The sequence below is a fragment of the Halichoerus grypus genome, chromosome 1, assembly GCF_964656455.1.
Source record: "Halichoerus grypus chromosome 1, mHalGry1.hap1.1, whole genome shotgun sequence".
In the NCBI taxonomy this organism is placed as follows: domain Eukaryota; kingdom Metazoa; phylum Chordata; class Mammalia; order Carnivora; family Phocidae; genus Halichoerus; species Halichoerus grypus.
Genome location: NC_135712.1, coordinates 12,011,695 through 12,030,258, shown reverse-complemented (window position 1 = coordinate 12,030,258; position 18,564 = coordinate 12,011,695). Strand labels below are relative to the sequence as shown.

Here is an 18,564-nt window from a genome sequence, read left to right as displayed (position 1 = left end):
CCACTTTTCTTTTTAAGTAAAAAAGGGAAACATTTCTTTATAATTATGTACATAATTTTATGTACTGGTAAACCAATTAGCTACCATTTAATTCATTCATCTTTGAAAATAAGTGCAGATATTTACATCTATAAACTTACCATCTAACACAATTCCAGCAATTTCTCTCCCAACAGGAAAGAAATCTTTCTCCATCTTCATTTCTGCCAGAAGCTAAATCATGACAAAGACTGTTTATTGTTAAGAATAAATCCTGGCCTTTTCTCATACATAAGGAAAGCAAGAGCAAAAATCAGACCACAGAAAAAGCAAATATGACTTAATTTTTGGAGTTAATAACTTCACAAAATAAGTTTCTCTCTATTGTAGGAAATAATAAAGACAAAGCAAATAACTTCACAAAATAAGTTTCTCTCTATAGTAGGAAACCAAACAACTTCACAAAATAAGTTTCTCTCTATAGTAGGAAACCAAGAGTTTGCTAAGTAATTAGTTGATCTGTAGAATTTATGTATGGATATTATTATTCAAATCACCATTAACATCCTTTGTTTAGCATTTTTACTTGCCAAGTATGAAGGGAAATTATGGCCAAAACTCTTCTTGGTTGACTAAATACTTTTTACCAGTCACTTCATTCTGGTGGGGCGAAGGGAATTTGGAGAGGACACTGTTGAATAAAGGAGATGTAGCCAGTGAGAAGAAAAGGTTCTCCATTCCAACATCTTTGGACACCATCTGAGCATTTCTCACAAGTCTTAGGTAAGGGGCGGGTGGGAAAAAGGGATGGATATAACATAAGGGAAACTGCCATATAATTTCAGATTGGAGTTTCTTTTTTTAAAGAATAGGTTATTATTTTTTAAAGATTTATTTATTTTTTTGGGGGGGGGCAGAGGGAGAGGAAAAGAATCTCAAGCAGACTCTGTGCTGAGCATGGAGCCCAACGAGGGGCTTGATCTCACAACCCTGAGATCACGACCTGAGCTGAAACCGAGTCAGATGCCCACCCGACTGTGCTGCCCAGGTGCCCCAAGGATAAATTATTTTTTAAGAGGTAAGTATTTTGTTGGGTTCTGAACCATTTAGGTACTTGACTTTTAAAGTGGCAGAGTGTACATAAACCTGTAGTTTAAGTTCCTGCAATTTATGCTTTTATAATAATACTAGAGATGCTAGGCATATTTAAAGATATAGGATTGTAGGAACCACAAGAAAAATAAATTGAAATAATTCTTCTGTATATTTCCTTTATTTTAAAATTTTCTGATCTCCTGTATACAGCTGATTGCCAGAAAAGGCTCTTTTTCAATGTGGAACTTTATGCTTTTCCTAAGATGTTCCTATGACATGCTTATAGAAATACTGGGTGTTCTACAATATTTCTTTCATGCAGACTTTTACAGAGCTTTAATCATGTCACAACTGCATCCTGTCGTTCATGATCTCAGGGTCCTGGGATCGAGCCCCATATCGGGCTCTCTGCTCAGTGGTGAGCCTGCTTCCCCCCTCCCTCTGCCCCTCCCCCGCTTGTGCTCTCTTGCTCTCTGTCAAATAAATAAATAAAATCTTAAAAAGAAACCAACAACAAAACAATTGCATCCTGGGTCCTTCACCCACCACAGCATTTTCTTACATTACTATGTTGGTGGGCAATATTTCATTAAACTGATTTTACTCTAATTTACTATTTCTTTCTGTTAGACATGGAGATAATTTTCCGAGACTGGGGATTTCAATGAATTTTTCATAGTTTTAGAAAGAACACTTGGATGGTCTGAAGATAGAACCTGGCAGACAAGGAGTAGTAAGTACTAGCACTTCTGGTGAAAGGATTTCTAGGCATCTGACTAATTTGCTTTGCAAGTCATGTTCATGTCGTCCAGTGGAAACCTCTGACCTCGTTCTGTAATTTTCCTAAATGTGACTATTGCAGAAAACTTTTAGATTCCTAGAAATTATGATGGCATTATAATCCAGTAAGTTAAGGGTCCAATAAAACTATAGTATTAATCTTTACAAAACTGAGTAAGTGGACCTGCTTTATTTATCATGGCACATTTAACCACACTTCATTTACTATTTGAAGACTTCCTGTCAATAAAGGATGATTACTTTGGGGTGGTATGAGGTTGGGGATGTGTAAGTATGAGCAAGAGAAAGAAAAAGAGACATGACAAGAAGAATATGAACCCTTTCTAAAGACTAGAAATAGCTACAGAATAGTTAATAAATCACTGATCAGATTTGTAGTTTTATTTTTACTATATTTATAAAAGTAATTTCTTCCTTGGGGCGCCTGGGTGGCTCAGTTGGTTAAGCGTCTGCCTTTGGCTCAGGTCATGATCCCAGGGTCTGGGATTGAGCCCCATGTCAGGCTCCCTGCTTAGTGGGGAATCTGCTTCTCTCTCTCCTTCTGCCCCTTCCCTGCTTGTGCTCTCTGTCTCTCTCTCTCAAATAAATAAATAAAATCTTAAAAAAAAAAGTAATTTCTTCCCTAATAGGCCTTAGGAATTATAAATTCTCACCCTTTCACAATGTAAAGGAGTTTATAAAATATTTTCCTATAATAATATAAAATGTCTGACTTTAGTTAGATAATAATTTAATACAGAAACACAAATTGACATTACATTTTTTCCCTAGCTGTTTTAGTCTTCTAAGGGTATTAATTTTTTGGCACTCAGAAGTCAGTTATCGTTATATATTTGTACACTAAATATACCAGGAAACTCTCATTTGACTTTTGGTCAAAATAAAAGCATCATACCTTTGTATTTATCTGGCTCAGAGCACAAGCTTTAACTTGAACTTTCACATAGTAATCCTCTATAACAGGAAGATTTTCCTAGAACCAAATAACACATTCCTTTGAGAACATGCCTTTCTGTTATGAAAAATGTCATAATAATTGAACAAAATTAAACAGACCCCAAATGTTATAGCTAACTTAACTGAAAAAGCCATAAGCAATTATCACATAGTATATAATAAAAACAATAGAAGGGGAATTTTGGGGTAAAATGTTTAAAAAGCCATAGTTATTTAAAAAATGTATAGATACCAACATGGATATATGTGTAGGTAGTAAATTTTTAGGGTAAAAAGGAGAGCAACAAATACTGTACTTTATTTCAATCTAATCTCAAAGCATCAAATCTTCACACATACAGGGATATCCTTATATGCATGACATATAGCCTTCACTGATTTTGGAATTTTCTTAATGCTATAAATGAAGTTGCTTGGTGTTACTTGTGTATCTTTTATTTAACTTACCTTATTTAACATCTGTCTTAGACATTTCAGCATGCCCCAAGGGATTTTGGGGTCAAAATACAAACTTAAAGGATCTTAATTACCCCACTATTCCACAGCTAGGTATACTTCAAAGGCAAAGAATCATTCACACTCAGGCACTCAATGTCACCCACCTGTATTATTTATGAAATATATTATCACTTCTGCCAAATAACCATATCCTGGTACCAATAATTAAAATATTCCCCTCAACTCGTGATATGCCCAAAAATGAGATCAAAAGCTGGGTAAGAATAGCTACTTTTGTAGCCCCTCCTACAACCTATCAAAGAGATCACTGTTTTATTTGACTTGAATACAATACTCTGGGAGTATCTCTTTTTAAGTTTCAGATTTGATAGTTATTTGGTGATATTATGAAGATCTTCAATATTATCGATAAATGTGTAGATTTTACTCATGATTGTATGAACCTGTAAATGATTCTTCCCAAGAGCCAATCAAACCTGAGACCTTCATCCTGACTCAATGGTAGAAAACAAGCTGTCTAAGATTTTGATTCCTGACCTAACTAATTTTGGAGTTAGTAAAAGATAACAGAAAAATTGGATTGTGTTCATGATCCAGAAATCCTTATTACTACCATGAAATAAATAAAGCACGTAGTTTTGGGCCCTAAGTTGACAGTAGAATGATTTTGGCTTGCTACAAACCTTTCAAACAATCACCAGTATATGAAAATTCCACTACCTGTTTTAAAGTGGGCAAAAACAAGAGACAATTTAGAGTTTAGCAAATGAGGTAATTTTGCAAAGCTCAGAATTTAGTATGGAAAACAATGCCTTTCTACTGCTTTTATTTTACAACATGGGAGAAATATTTTCTGAAATATGGCTATAATCTGAATAGTCACTTTATTGTGGTATTCTGAATATGTTGGGTTAATTTTGCAACTTATAAGACTATCAAGGCTGTTCTGTTTTCCTAATATGCTTTATACCACCACCCTGAGGAACTAAAAACTCTTCTGAAGCAACTCTTTAAAAAATACAGTTATACTATAATATGGAGCACCATTTTCACATAAGATTAAAGGAGTTTGTAAGTTTCCTTTAAGTAATTTTTTACTCGGTTCCACTCAAAATAACTTATAAAAGGTCATTTAAAACTGGTTCTATTATATATAGAAAATAAACTACCTTTTTCATTTAATAATTAAACCATTTTTCTTACCCTTTCTTGAAATACAAATGTTATTTCTTCATTTGTAGAACTCTTTTGAAAATATAAGCCTTTCATAGTCACCTAAAAAAAATTCATACATATATATATAAACATGAAATAAAATGTTCTTCCAGACTAAAATGAAAGCAAAACTTGAAAAATAATGCTGGCAAAGGATAAAATGACAACTATAAATGTAGTTTCCAAACAAAAAATTTAGATAATAACTCTTGGAAGTGGTCAAACAAGAGAATATGCAATAATCTCTGAGTACATGTTTTACTAAGAATGGGCTGACAGTTCAACCTTCCACACCAAGGTGAGCTGGTGCTTAATTTCACTTTGCTCTTCAATAAAAATTATTAGATGTACTTAAAAAAACTTTTACGAGGGCCACAGATCTCAATTTTCATTACCAAAGGTGGCATTCAAAGGGATTTCAAGGCCTTTTTTTTTTTTTTTAAGATTTATTTATTTGGGAGGGAGAGAGAGTGAGTGAGCACGCAGGGATGCACACACTCACAAGCGGGTGGGGGGGGCAGAGGAAGAGGATCTCAAGCAGACGCCCTGCTGAGCACAGAGCCCTACAGGGGCTGGACCTCATGACCCTGAGATCAAGACTCTGAGATCAGGACCTGAGTGGAAATCAAGAGCATCTCTAAGGATTCCACAATTGTTTAATTTTCATCATATAGTTGACTCTTGAACAATATGAGTTTGATCTGCACAGGTCCACTTATACATGGATTTTTATTTTTTATAGTACAGTACTGTTAAATGTATTTTCTCTTCCTTATGATTCTGTTAAAATTTTCTTTTCAGTAGCTTACTTTATTGTAAGAGTACAGAATATAATACATATAACATAGAAAATATATGTTGACTGTTACCAGTAAGGCTTCCAGTCAACTGTAGGCTATATTAGGAGTTAAGTTTTTGGGGAGTCAAAAGTTACATGCAGGTTTTCAACCACTTGGAAGGTTGGTTCTCCTAATCTCAGATTTGTTCAGGGGTCAACTATAATTCTATGGCAAGACTATTTTTTAAAAATATAAGATACACACAGCCAAGTTCACAGATCCTAAATGTACTGCTTACTGAATCTTGCAAAGTGAATATGGCCATGTCACAGCAAAGAAACACGGCATCACTAGAACTCCAGAAGCTTCCTCGTTCCCCTTCTAGTCACCACCTTCCCCTCTGAGAGATACTCAACTTCCAAGTTTTAACAGCACAGATTAGTTTTGTACGTTTTTGACTTTATAGAAGCGAAATCATACTCCATCATGTCTGGTTTCTTTCTCTCAATATCACATCTGTGAGCATCATCTATGCTGTTTCCTGTATTGTGGTTCATTCATTACCCTTGTTATGCAATTGGGTGATTAAATTATTATTGGGTGATTAAATTATTATTTATCTATTCCACTCCAGACAGATATTTGATTGTTTCCATTTTGGGTCTTTTACAAACTATCTTATTAAGAACATTTTTAAAAAAATGTTATTTTATTTAAATTCAATTAATTAACATATGATATATTCTTTGCTTCAGAGGTAGAGGTAGGTGAGATGTTAATTCTAACCGTTTGGTTGCAGGTGTGTGTATGTCAGTGTGTTGGCTGTGGTGGCAGGGGAGAGGGGAAAGACCTAAGCATAGACAGAGTAGCTATGTAGTCCCTATAATTTTTTAAAGATTTTATTTTATTTTTCTAAGTAATCTCCACACCCAGTGTGGGGCTTGAACTCACAACTCCGAGATCAAAAATCACACTCTACCAACTTGAGTGAGCCTGTCGCCCCCCCTACCTTATTTTTATTTTTTTCTAAAGATTTTCTTTATTTGAGAGAGAGCACAAGCGGGGTAAGGAGCAGAGGGAGAAGCAGACTCGAGCGGGGTGAGGGGCAGAGAGAGAGAGGGAGAGGCAGACTCTCCGTTGAGCAGGAGGCCGACGTGGGGCTCAATCCCAGGATCATGATCTGAGCTGAAGGCAGACGCTTAACTGACTGAGCCACCCAGGTGCCCCATCCCTACAACTTTAAATCCAGCCTCTTCTGCCTGTCTTTCAAGGCTGTCTAAAATGCATACTCACTGTCTCTAATCTACTTTACTCCCCTGTTTTCCTAACACACATTCTCTTTCTGAGCTAGTCAGTGTGACCTTACACCATCTGGTCATCCCTCTCTCAGGACTTCCAGGCATCGCTTGTTCTCTGAGACTGTGCCAAACTTACTCTACAGATTCTGTCAAGTGAATACAACTCAAGTCCTACTCCTTCTCTGAAATCACCCCCAGTGACACTCAATCTACCCTATCTGTTCCATACTTCCAGATTTCGTTACATACCAACAAACAAAACCGTGTTTTACTCACTTACTAACTAGCAGGTTTTCCCATGCTATTACTTGGACGAATCAATATCTATTATTATTAAAGAAAGAAATCACTGCTCCTACTCAGTCTGGAACTACTAGTAGTTCCTTTTTGAGAAATGAAACAATTGCATCAACACCTTGATTTCAAAGCGCTCCTGTTGTAATTCCAGAAGCCACTGTCTTCTCTGCCCGTTGCATTTTTTTTTAAAGATTATTTACTTTTTTTAGTAATTTCTATACTGAACATGGGGCTCGAACTCACAACCTGGAGATCAAGAGTCGCATGCTCCTCTGACTGAGCCCGCCAGGCAACCCTGTGCAATGCTTCTTAAAACATATGGCCTGGGGGCGCCTGGGTGGCTCAATCATTAAGCGTCTGCCTTCAGCTCAGGTCATGATCCCAGGGTCCTGGGATCGAGCCCCGCGTCAGGCTCCCTGCTCCGAGGGAAGCCTGCTTCTCCCTCTCCCACTCCCCCTGCTTGTGTTCCCTCTCTCGCTGTCTCTCTCTGTCAAATAAATAAATAAAATCTTTAAGAAAAAAAAACAAAAAAACATATGGCCTGTTTCCCAGATCAGCAGTCAGATGGGCGTCATACTGCATGTACCCCAATTTCAAAGATTCTGGAAGATTAGTGCTTGTTTGTATCCCCAGTGTCCCCTAAAGTAAATATTATATACATAATAATGTCAACATTTTTAGTCAGATTGTCCTAAATGGTTCTTCCAAATTAAGTTAAAACTGGCCTGATTAGTAGAAAAAAAAGTAGTTTAGTTGGTCCAAAAAAACCCCACGTGGGTGACTCAGTCATTAGGCGTCTGCCTTCGGGTCAGGTCATGATCCCAGGGTCCTGGAATCAAGCCCCGCATTGGGCTCCCTGATCTGCGGGAAGCCTGCTTCTCCCTCTCCCACTCCCCCTGCTTGTGTTCCCTCTCTCGCTGTCTCTCTCTCTGTCAAATAAATAAATAAAACCTTTAAAAAAACAAAACAAAACAAAACAAAAAACCATGTGGGAACAAAAATATCCTCAAAGTTACAAAGTGAAGAAAGAAAAGTGTTTTCAGAGAAGTGGCCAGAAGAAAATTGAGGAAATGTTATTTACTTCTTTTGCAGACCACCAAAAGGAATACTGAGTTCTTAACACTAAGAAAATGGTAGAATGGTTAGTACAGTTTCTCAGGCACTGGTCTAGATTAAATGAAACACTTAGTCCACTATTTAATAAAATTTTTATTGAATGTAAAGATATTTGCACACAGAAAATAAAATAGCCGAGTATCTTCTTTTTTTTTTTTTTTACAGAGGGAGAGAGAGGGAGGGGGAGGGGCAGAGAGAGAGAGAGAGAGAGGGAGCATCTTTAGCAGAAACACTGGGCTCAATTTGACAACCCTGAGATCATGATCTGAGCTGAAATCAAGACGCTTAACTGACTGAGTCATCCAGTGTCCCAAAATAGCTTAATATTTAATATTTTATAAAATAAAAATATAAATTAAGATATATAATACTTTCCATGACATTTCCAAGAATGAATGTCATCTAAAACTTCAAAATTATATGTTCACTGTAAACTTTGTGAAAAGTGCTACATAAAACTTTTAAATGAAAATAAACCTGTTTAGGGGTGCCTGGGTGGCTCAGTTGGTTGAGCGTCTGCCTTTGGCCCAGGTCATGATCCCGGGGTCCTGGGATCTAGGCCCGCATCAAGCCCCGCATCCGGCTCCCTGCTCAGCGGGAAGCCTGCTTCTCCCTCTCCCACTCGCCCTGCTTATGTTCCCTCTCTCGCTGTCTCTCTGTCAAATAAATAAATAAATTTTTTTTTAAAAAAGAAAATAAACCTGTTTAAAAACGAAGGCTAGGGGCGCCTGGGTGGCTCAGTCATTAAGCCTCTGCCTTCAGCTCAGGTCATGATTCCAGGGTCCTGGGATCGAGCCCCGCGTTGGGCTCCTTGCTCAGCGGGAAGCCGGCTTCTCCCTCTCCCATTCCCCCTGCTTGTATCCCCTCTCTTGCTGTGTCTCTCTCTGTCAAATAAATAAATAAAATCTTAAAAAAAAATAAAAACGAAGGCTAATATGTCCTATAAAAAGAATAGGTTTTATATTTTTTTCCAGTACATCAGATTTTATTTTATTTTATTTTATTTTTTTTTTTTTAAAGATTTTATTTATTTATTTGACAGAGAGAGAGAGAACAAGTAGGCAGAGAGGCAGGCAGAGGGAATGGGAGAAGCAGACTCCCCATTGAGCAGGGAGCCTGATGCGGGGCTCGATCCCAGGACCCTGGGATCATGACCTGAGCCGAAGGCAGCGGCCCAACCGACTGAGCCACCCAGGTGCCCCTCCAGTACATCAGATTTTAAATATATTTGACAGAAGTCCACAACTTGAGAATTATGTCTTTAATACTTTAAATTTTTACAATGGTCACACATTAGACCTATTAAAAAATCTGGAGAAACAAGTATCAAGACACCTAATTTAGGGGTGCCTGGCTGGCTCAGTCAGTGGAGCATGCGACTCCTGATCTCGGATTGTGAGTTCAAGCCCCATGTTGGGTGTAGAGATTACTTAAAAATAAAATCTTAAAAAAAAAATCTTAAAAGACACCTTTTTTTTTTTTTTTTTTTTTTTTTAAGATTTATTTATTTATTTGAGAAAGAGAGAGAGAGAGAGCGCATGAATGGTGGGGAGGGACAGAGGGTGAAGTGGACTCCTGGCTGAGCAGGGAGCCCCATGCAGGGCTCCATCCCAGGACCCTGGGATCATGACCTGAGCCAAAGGCAGAAGCTTAACTGACTGAGCCACCTAGGGACCCAGACACCTGTTTTAAATAATTTTTGGTGCAAAGAAGAAACACTTGAATATAACGCTTCAAGAAAGCAGTTAATAAAAATACTGATCTTTTTTTTTTTTTTTTTTTTAAAGATTTTATTTATTTATTTGACAGAGAGAGACACAGCGAGAGCAGGAACACAAGCAGGGGGAGTGGGAGAGGGAGAAGCAGGCTTCCTGCCGAGCAGAGAGCCCGATGTGGGACTCGATCCCAGGACCCTGGGATCATGACCTGAGCCGAAGGCAGACGCTTAACGACTGAGCCACCCAGGCGCCCAATACTGATCTTTTTTTTTATTTAAAGATTTTATTTATTTATTTGACAGAGAGACAGCGAGAGAGGGAACACAAGCAGGGGGAGTGGGAGAAGGAGAAGCAGGCTTCCCGCTGAGCAGGGAGCCCGATGCGGGGCTCAATCCCAGGACCCTGGGACCATGACCTGAGCCGAAGGCAGACGCTTAACGACTGAGCCACCCAGGCACCCCAATAAAAATACTGATCTTTAAAGGGATTTCTAAAAAACCAATGCGAAGAAACTTTGAATGGTTTCATTTTCGTTATAACAGCAATGTAAATGCCATTTGCTCTTCTGCTACTTAATCTCTCATCTATTAATAATTGTAAATAAAACCTCTACAGATTATTCCTTATCTACACTTTCAGACCAAAAGTGTTCTGAGAGTATCAGATCTAGCTCAAATTCAACAGACGTAAAACTGGAGTCATCTTGGGGCACTTAGGTACTCAGGCAACCAACTCTTGATTTCAGTTCAGGTCATTATCTGGGGTTGTGGGATAGAGCCCTGCATCCGGCTCTGCACTCTGCAGAGTCTGCTTGTCCCTCTCCCTCTGCTCCTCCCCCCACTGTCTCTCTCCCTCTAAAAATAAATGAAATCTTTTTTTTTGTTGTTTAAGATTTTTATTTATTTGAAAGGGAAAGAGAGCCTGAGCAGGGAGGAGAGGCAGAAGGAGAAGCAGGCTCCCCACTGAGCTGGGAACCTGACATGGGACTTGATCCCAGGACCCTAGGATCATGACCTGAACCAAAGGCAGATGCTTAACTGACTGAGCCCCCAGGTACACAATAAATAAAATCTTAACAAAACAAAACAAAACCCAGAAAACAAAACTGGATTCACCTTTTCCCAAAACAAGATTTTGTGGTACTACTCTTCAGTCATCAAGGATATTTTAGAGCCTATCATCATTCCTTCCTCTGTATTAAGTTATTGACCCAAGTTTCCTTTTTCTTTATGATGTCCTGGCTCACCTGTTTACTTTTGGTTTTGATGGGTGTTAGCACAAGTGATGTGCTAATATTGCTATGCCTCAGGCCTCAGCTATGGCCACACACTGCTGAGTGGCTTCATTTCCTCCCCTCATCCAATCCATCTACGGAAAACTTAATTCCTGCAAGTCCAAACTCTTATATGCTCACATTTCTATTAGTCCCCAGTGCCAACTTTGCAATACTGTGGCCACATGGGGTCAGGATTCAGTTATAATAGTTCTAGCCCACCCTCTTTTTAAGGAAATCAAGGATATATTGTCAAGCAGTAGGCTACAGAAAAAAACATGAAGTCAGCACTAAAATGTGGTCCCATATGTTCATCATCACGCCAGGATTGGTGCACAACATTATTATACTAGCCGGCTGGACTGTGAGGGGGTAACTCTTCTGTTATATTGAAGAAGTGACTTAATATTAAGTTTTAGCAATGTTCTTAATCTGTGAGAATTTTCATACATATCCACATATCAGATAAAGAAATATGTCAAACCACATGCTCAATTATTTGGTTAAAAAATTTGGTTAGCATAATCAAAGCAACTAGCTGGAGGTTTGGGTCAAATGGCATTATGTTGTGGGTTGTGGAGAATGGTAGTCCTAACTAGATAAGCTTCCTCTGCTTCTTCTTCTTCTTTTTTTTTTTTTTAAAGATTTTATTTATTTATTTGAGAGAGAAAGACAGTGAAAGAAAGCATGATCAGGGGGAGTGAAAGGGAGAAACAGACCCGCTGAGCATGGAGCCTGATTTAAACAGAGGCTGGATACACATTTACAATGGTTTCATAAACGCGATTCAAGCATCAGTTGGAGAGGATGGGGGATATGATGACCATATCAGCCTCTTCTGATTATGCAATGGTGTGATGTGATGAATGACCTTTTCCCCTTTATGCTAGCTTAGCACTGGGACAATGCAGGTGGTGATGAGGGAAATAAGCAATTGAAGAATCCTTTCTAAATCTCTACCACACTCTCCCTTCTCCAACTGATTTAACAATCATTTTTTAACTAACATTATTGCAGTTTGTAAATGCTTATTTAATTTTCCAATCCACTATAGGATCTTAAGAAACCATTTCTTGCTCCAGAAGCAAAAAAGGATTTGTAATTTTGATTAAATATTTACTAGTCAATCCACAATGAAGAGAAAATAATTCACAAGATGTGTATTTCTTACAATGTAGAAATAGAAAATAGAAATGTATTTCTTACAATGTAAATATTTTGCAAAATATCATATTTTAGCATGTGTAGATATGTGTATTTTTGCTCTTCTAATCATAAAACTCATCTTAGCTCAGCATAGTACCGTTCAGTGGGCCTAGAAACATCATAATGTTGTCTTTGAAATATTCAATGTAAAGTTCACAGGAGCAAGTATTATTTTTAAGAACAGTAGTAATAATAAAAAGATGTAACCACAAACAAAACCAAAAAAACACTGTGACTCCACAGTGAAATATTTTAAGAATTTCCAAGCTTTCCTATTTCTCTTTCTTCAGGGAGGTACACAAATGCATCAAGACACATTACTGCCCAGGATATAGTACAGGGGAATTAATAACTTTTATTATTTATAATACAGCACGGAAGGGCACGTGGGTGGCTCAGTCCATTAAGCCTCCAACTCTTGGTTTCAGCTCAGGTCATGATCTTGGGGTCGTGAGATGGAGCCCCAAGTTGGGCTCCGAGCTCAGTGCAGAGTCCGCTTGTCCCTCTTCTTCTGCTTCTACCTGTGTGCTTGCTCTCTCTCTCAAATAAATTAAAAAAAAATTTTTTTAAAAAGAAAGATTTATAATATAGCATAGAGATGGCTCAGTCAGTAGAGCATGCAAATTTTTTTTTTTTTTAAGACTTTACTTATTTTAGATCTAGATAGAGAGCAGGAGCAGGGGGAGAGGGACAAGCTGACTCTGTGCTGAGCGCAGAGCCCAACGCGAGGCTCCATCCCACCCTTCTGAGACCACAACCCGAGCCAAAATCAAGAGTCGGACACTTAACCAGCTGAGCCCCCCAGGTGCCCCTAGAGCATGAGACTCTTGATCTCGGGGTCCTGAATTCACACCCTATATAGGGCTAGAGCTTACTTTAAAAATATATATATATAGCATGGAATATTTATAATACTACCAAAATATGTCACTCCAACTGATAGGCAAATTGACCTTGAGGAAACCCTCTCTGTTTCAAGTCAGAACATTTCATCTGCCATAAACTGGAGCAGAGGCATCAATGAAGTGAAATTATTGATTAAAAAATAATAATCATACACTGCAGTGGTTGACAGGATTTAGAAGTCAAAACTGACCTGAGTTTGAATCCTGGTTCTCCTACTTACCGGCTGTATGGCTTTAGGCTACTAAATTTTAACCTTCTAGACCTTAGGTTCCATATCTACAAAATATAATAGTAGTTACCTCCAAGGGTTGTTGTAAAGATGAAGCAATACAAGCAAAGCACTCAGTACAACACCCAGCACAAAATAACCGTTCAGTAAGTGTTGGATATTTTTGCTATTATTTCTGCCAACTGGGCAGAGAACCTCTCTAAAGTAATTCCCAGGCCCATCTCACAGAGCAGCGAAGGGTTTGATCACATGCAACTGTTCGAGCTTTAACACCTTTTAATTTCTGCAGGGGGCACCGAGATCATCTGGACCTGCACTGGCCAGTAACAGCAGCGACTAGTCCACAGGTGGCTAAGGAACATTTGAACTGGGTCTAGATATAACTGAGACGTGTTGTCAAGGTAAAACACACACTCGATTTCAAAGACGCTATAAGAAGAAAAAAAAGAACTGGGGCGTCTGGCTGGCTCAGTCTCAGTAGAGCAGTCGATTCTTGATCTCGGGATTGTGAGTTCAAGCTCCATGTTGGGCGTAGAGCTTACTTTAAAAAACAAAACAAAACTAATAAATACACGAATTTATAATATTTCAATTTTAAAGTATTTGATTATGGGTTGAAATGATAAATTTTGGATATATTGGGTTAAACGAAACATTGTGAAAATTTATTTCCCGTGTTTCTTTTCATTTTTTTTTTAAGATTTTATTTATTTATTTGACAGTGAGAGACACAGCGAGAGAGGGAACACAAGCAGGGGGAGTGGGAGAGGGAGAAGCAGGCTTCCCGCGGAGCAGAGAGCCCGATGTGGGGCTCGATCCCAGGACCCTGGGATCATGACCTGAGCCGAAGGCAGACGCTTAACGACTGAGCCACCCAGGCGCACCTCTTTTCATGTTTTTTAATGTGGCTACCAGAAAACTTAAAATTAAGTGCCCCGCATTATATTTGTATTGAGCGGCGCTGATGTAGAACACCCTGCTACTCAGCTCGTGGACTAGCAGTCACCGGGAGGTTGTGAGAAATGCAGTCTCGGGCTCCGCCCAGCCCTACAAATTCAGCATCTGCACTTCAACATGATTCTGAGGTGATTGTCACGCATAGCTCCAGAGTTTCTCGCTGTTTATCTTAAGAGGGCAAACCTGGCCGTATAATCATGTAAATGAGAATACCCTTGCTTTAGGTAATTGTTCACCGAAAAAGGAAAGTGAAGGGGGGGAAAAGCGGTGGCAGAGGAGTACGGGAGAAAGAAAAGAAACTCAGATTATAGGAACAACAACAACAACAAAAGCTGGGGACAAAAATTCAGTGGAAGGGAACTTCGACTTTTGCTTCTATAAATGTAGAGGGAGATGCAAACTGAGCTAAAACCTACAATCAAAACCTGTAAGGACCAGGAAATCGTCAGTCAAGTCCTTCCCGCCCCTCAGCTAAGCTAGGCCCGGGCCTGAGGGGGTCTGGGGTTGGGGTGCAACACCAACCACCATTCATCCTAGGGTTGCACGGTTCCGCGAGGCGCCCAAAGCCCAAAGCCCCGCTTCCTAAGACACAGAACCCGGGTCTGGGGGCTCACCTGCCTCCGAGCCGCCCCAACGGCCTGCGTCTTCCCCACCGCCACCTTGGAGTCCTTTTGCAGAGGGCCCGCCCCCACTGGCCCAAGCGCTGCTCCCATTGGTCAGGCTGCTCGTCACTCCTGGACCGGAGGCTGTGGAGAACGCCATAGCAACCGAACTCGGAACTACATCTCCCGGAATGCACCGCCTGGAGGAGAAGCGTCGCGCCAGGGGCTACCAATAAATGGGCGAAATTGTAGTCTCCCGGATAGGTTCCGTTTTATGCAAATTTCTAGTAAAAACCACACCCTTCCTCATTCCAACCGTTTGCCCTACCGCCTTCCCTGGACTGTAACCCGCGTCTTTTTCGCCTCTACGTTGTTCTCTCCTTTAAAACCTTTTGTAATTAATGTAGCTGAGGGCATCCTAACTAGTGCCTCGCACGACAACGGACAGATGCACCAAAACCATGGAACAAAATCTCCATAAGCCCCGTCAGGGAAATCTAAGACCAGAAGCTTTTGGTTACGCCTTCTGGGAAGGGGGCGGGGAGAAAAGGCCGTCCTACTCCCACCCCCTTTGCGCTTGCTGATTGGTTAATTTGGCTGTCACTCCGTCCTTTTCCATTTTTTTAATTGCCCCCTCCCTCGTTCCTGCGATGGGCGGGCTTAGCGGTAGGGGGCGGTGAGGGGGTGCGGGCCTCTTCTTCCGATTGGCCGACAGTTGGTTCCCACCCATCTGTGGGCGGAGATGGAGGGGTGGATGAGGGCGGGAGAGGCAGCGGAGGGAGAAGAGGAGATAGGTGGGAGCGAGGGAGCGAGGGAGGGAGCGAAGGAGGTAGAGAAGAGCGGAGGAGAGGGGAGGGAGCGCAGCTTGGTTGCTCCGTAGTACGGCGGCTCGCGAGGGAGAATCCCGAGCGGGCTCCGGGACGCACGGGCAGGCGGGCAGGCGGGCGGGGATGGTGTGCGGGGCTGCGGCTCCTGCGTCCCTCCCCGCGGCGAGTGAGCTGCACTGATTTGTCCCTGGGGCGGCAGCGCGGACCCGCCTGGAGATGAGGTGAGGGGCGGGCTGGACGGCGGCGGCCAGGACGGGGAGGCGGCGGGGGGCGGGGGTCGGCGCGGGGGTCGGCGCGATGGCCGCCCGGGGCGCCCGTCCCCCGGGCCAGCGCGCGTCCCTCGGGCCGCCCTTCAGCCTTTGCCGCGCGCCCAGGAGGCGCGGCACCGGCCACCCCTGCGCCTCGTCCTTCCCCATCCTCCCGGGGGTGGCGGCGGGGCGGCCGCTTGGCCGGCTGATCCGCGCCGGGAGGCCGGGACGCCGCGGCCGGCCGAGGGGGTGGCGGCCGCTGGACGGGCTTCGGGCTGAATGGGCGTCCGCAGCCCTGGCTGGCCCAGTGGGGTCCCTCCCTCCCCAGGGGGCGTGGGGGCGGTCGGCCCTTCCAGGGCTGACCTCGCTGCCCTCGGCCGCCTGACCGTGGCGGGCTGGCCAAGCCTCGCCTCCCCGCCAGCCTCTCGGGGATCCGGAGCTCGCGGGGAGCGGCATCGCGCCGCCCGCCTCTCCCTCGGGCCTCGAGTCCCCGGCTCATCTTTTTTTCTCTGTCGTGTGCCTGCAAAATCCCTGTCAGTGAAGGGCAGTCAATGCCGTTTCGTCCCGCCGGGGCTGACTCTGATGGTATTTAACAGCAAGCGGCTTTCCTTTCGGTGGGAGCGCGTCCCCGGGGTCTGCCGCTTCTCCTTCCCTTCTTTACGCACAGACGCGGTCTTATGGTGTGGACCCAGCGCACAATTGCGGTCTCTTCTTGCTTCAATGAGGAAATGTAATCAGAATCCCCAGGAAAAGGAAACTGACGAGGAATGGGTTGCACCTTCCTTTACTTCTGTTTTCCTTTGGATTAGAAAACAACTTCGCAGATAACACTTCCTATGGGCATCTTTTGTTGTGATTCAGACTAAAGAAGGCTTTGCTTTTGAAGAAATAAATTAGCGTCTTTTTCTGTTGAGTGGGCGGCTATGGAGATTTTTGATAGCCTCTTAATATGAAAGTTTCCTTTAGAACTTTGTCATCATCAGTGCTATTCTGGAGGCAGCACCAGCCTGAAATTTTAAATATATGCGCACTCCGGACAGATGTGTTTCTTTGTGCTTATCTCCTGGATCCTACTCTTGCTATTTCCGTGGTCAAACGTACAAATAATATAAGCAAGTACAATAAGAAGAACAGATAATAAAAACAGATACCATACAGACAGATGCATCTGGAAAACCTCAATTCCGTTAACGGAGAGGCAATGTTACTAATCCCTTTGAACGCATGAAGAACAGGTTCAGAGATCTCATGGATTAGGTAGTGGACAGGATCTGAGGTTAGGAACTGGGGCCAGGACCAGCAGGCCAGCTGGTTTGTGAAGTGCTACTCTTAACCTCTAAAATGGGAGGGATGTGTTTGTTGCATACCTTAATTTTTAGATGATTTAAGGTGCAGAAACTTAAAACCCTCCCTTAAAGTTAGGATTTCTACCTGTCTATCTCTGAGAACAAAATGCTATGTTTTTCCTTAAAATTTTTTTTCTAGTTTACATGACACAGTTATGTTGTACTGGTGGGTGTTTGCTTATTATAACTAAAAATGCACAGAATTATAATATGGAAGGGAATTTTTTCTGTAGGAGGTTGGTAAAGAACCCAGGAACTTTTAAGTAATCTAAATTGGAAATGAGGGATACTAATTTAGTGGTGGCATTAAAACAATTTAAAACTAATTGAAGTAGCTCCACTAAGGAGCATTTCTGATAGATTTTTTTTAAAATGGTATTTCTTTATCTAAGAATGTATCTGTTGAAATTGCTGAGGCACATGGCACCTTCACAATACTCTATTATTATTATTCTGCCTGAGTAGGAGAGGAAATGAACAAATTTTTGATGTACTTTGGAACCCTGTGGATTGTTCAGATACTAAGCATTGTGAAATAGGGCATAAAATGAGTGGTAGCAAGTTAGTTCTGTGAAATGTTTGTCCCTCTTAGCATTTTTTTTTTTTTTTTTTTTTTTTTGCAGTTGAGTAGAAATTTCCTTTTTCTTAATGATTATCTCTTCTGTTGGTAGAACTCAGGTTCATCTTTTAACCAAATGCCTAGGTTGAGGCAAATTCAAATCTCCCATAAGACGTAAAGGAGGAGGTGCTGGTAAATTGCTCCATTCTTACTCATCTTTTTAAATTTGCTAGATTTGTGAATTATACAGAGCTAATTACAGGAGGGTTGGGTTTATGTTACTCAGTTCAAATTCCACTGCCATAGAGCTATTCTCTTCTGAATAATCATTTTATTCTGAATGGCTCCACTTACTGGTGGGTTTCTCAAAGTTTGGACCTCAGATCACTTAGATCAGCATTAAGTGAGGTTCATGTTAAAAATAGAGGGTTTTGGGGGCACCTGGGGGGCTCAGTCGGTTAAGCCTCTGCCTTTGGCTCAGGTCATGATCCCAGGGTCCTGGGATCAAGCCCCGCATAGGGCTCCCTGCTCCGTGGGAAGCCTGCTTCTCCCTGTCTCACTCCCCCTGCTTGTGTTCCCTCTCTCCTGTCTGTCTCTCTGTCAAATAAATAAATAAAATCTTTAAAATAAATAAATAAAAATAGAGGGTTTTTGTCACCTCACCTCAGAATCAGACTCCTGGAGGTGGGGCCCTGGA

The 18,564-nt window shown here is 41.5% G+C and overlaps 2 protein-coding genes across 14 annotated transcripts in view; one reads left to right on the top strand and one right to left on the bottom strand.

The window, feature by feature from the left end:
- CRYZL1 (crystallin zeta like 1) overlaps positions 1 to 15,044 on the bottom strand; it is a 38,032-nt gene extending 22,988 nt beyond the window's left edge. The window contains exons 1-5 of one of the 8 annotated variants that reach the window (XM_036087502.2): positions 14,900 to 14,967; positions 13,320 to 13,375; positions 4,495 to 4,566; positions 2,771 to 2,848; positions 141 to 213 (exon numbers count right to left, since the gene is read on the bottom strand). In XM_036087502.2, coding sequence (XP_035943395.1) covers positions 141 to 213; positions 2,771 to 2,848; positions 4,495 to 4,560 — 217 coding nt within the window. In that variant the 5' untranslated portion in view covers positions 4,561 to 4,566; positions 13,320 to 13,375; positions 14,900 to 14,967. Of the gene's footprint in view, positions 1 to 140; positions 214 to 2,770; positions 2,849 to 4,494; positions 4,567 to 13,289; positions 13,376 to 14,899 lie in introns of all 8 variants that reach the window. The other 7 variants (XM_078077673.1, XM_036087498.2, XM_078077613.1 and 4 more) reach the window with 7 other exon arrangements.
- Positions 15,045 to 15,678: 634 nt separating this feature from the next.
- ITSN1 (intersectin 1) overlaps positions 15,679 to 18,564 on the top strand; it is a 219,645-nt gene continuing 216,759 nt past the window's right edge. For 5 of the 6 annotated variants that reach the window (XM_078076859.1, XM_078076839.1, XM_078076849.1 and 2 more), the window contains exon 1: positions 15,679 to 15,935. The gene's annotated coding sequence lies outside the window, so the exon portion shown is untranslated. The remainder of the gene's footprint in view (positions 15,936 to 18,564) is intronic. The other variant, XM_078076867.1, reaches the window with a different exon arrangement.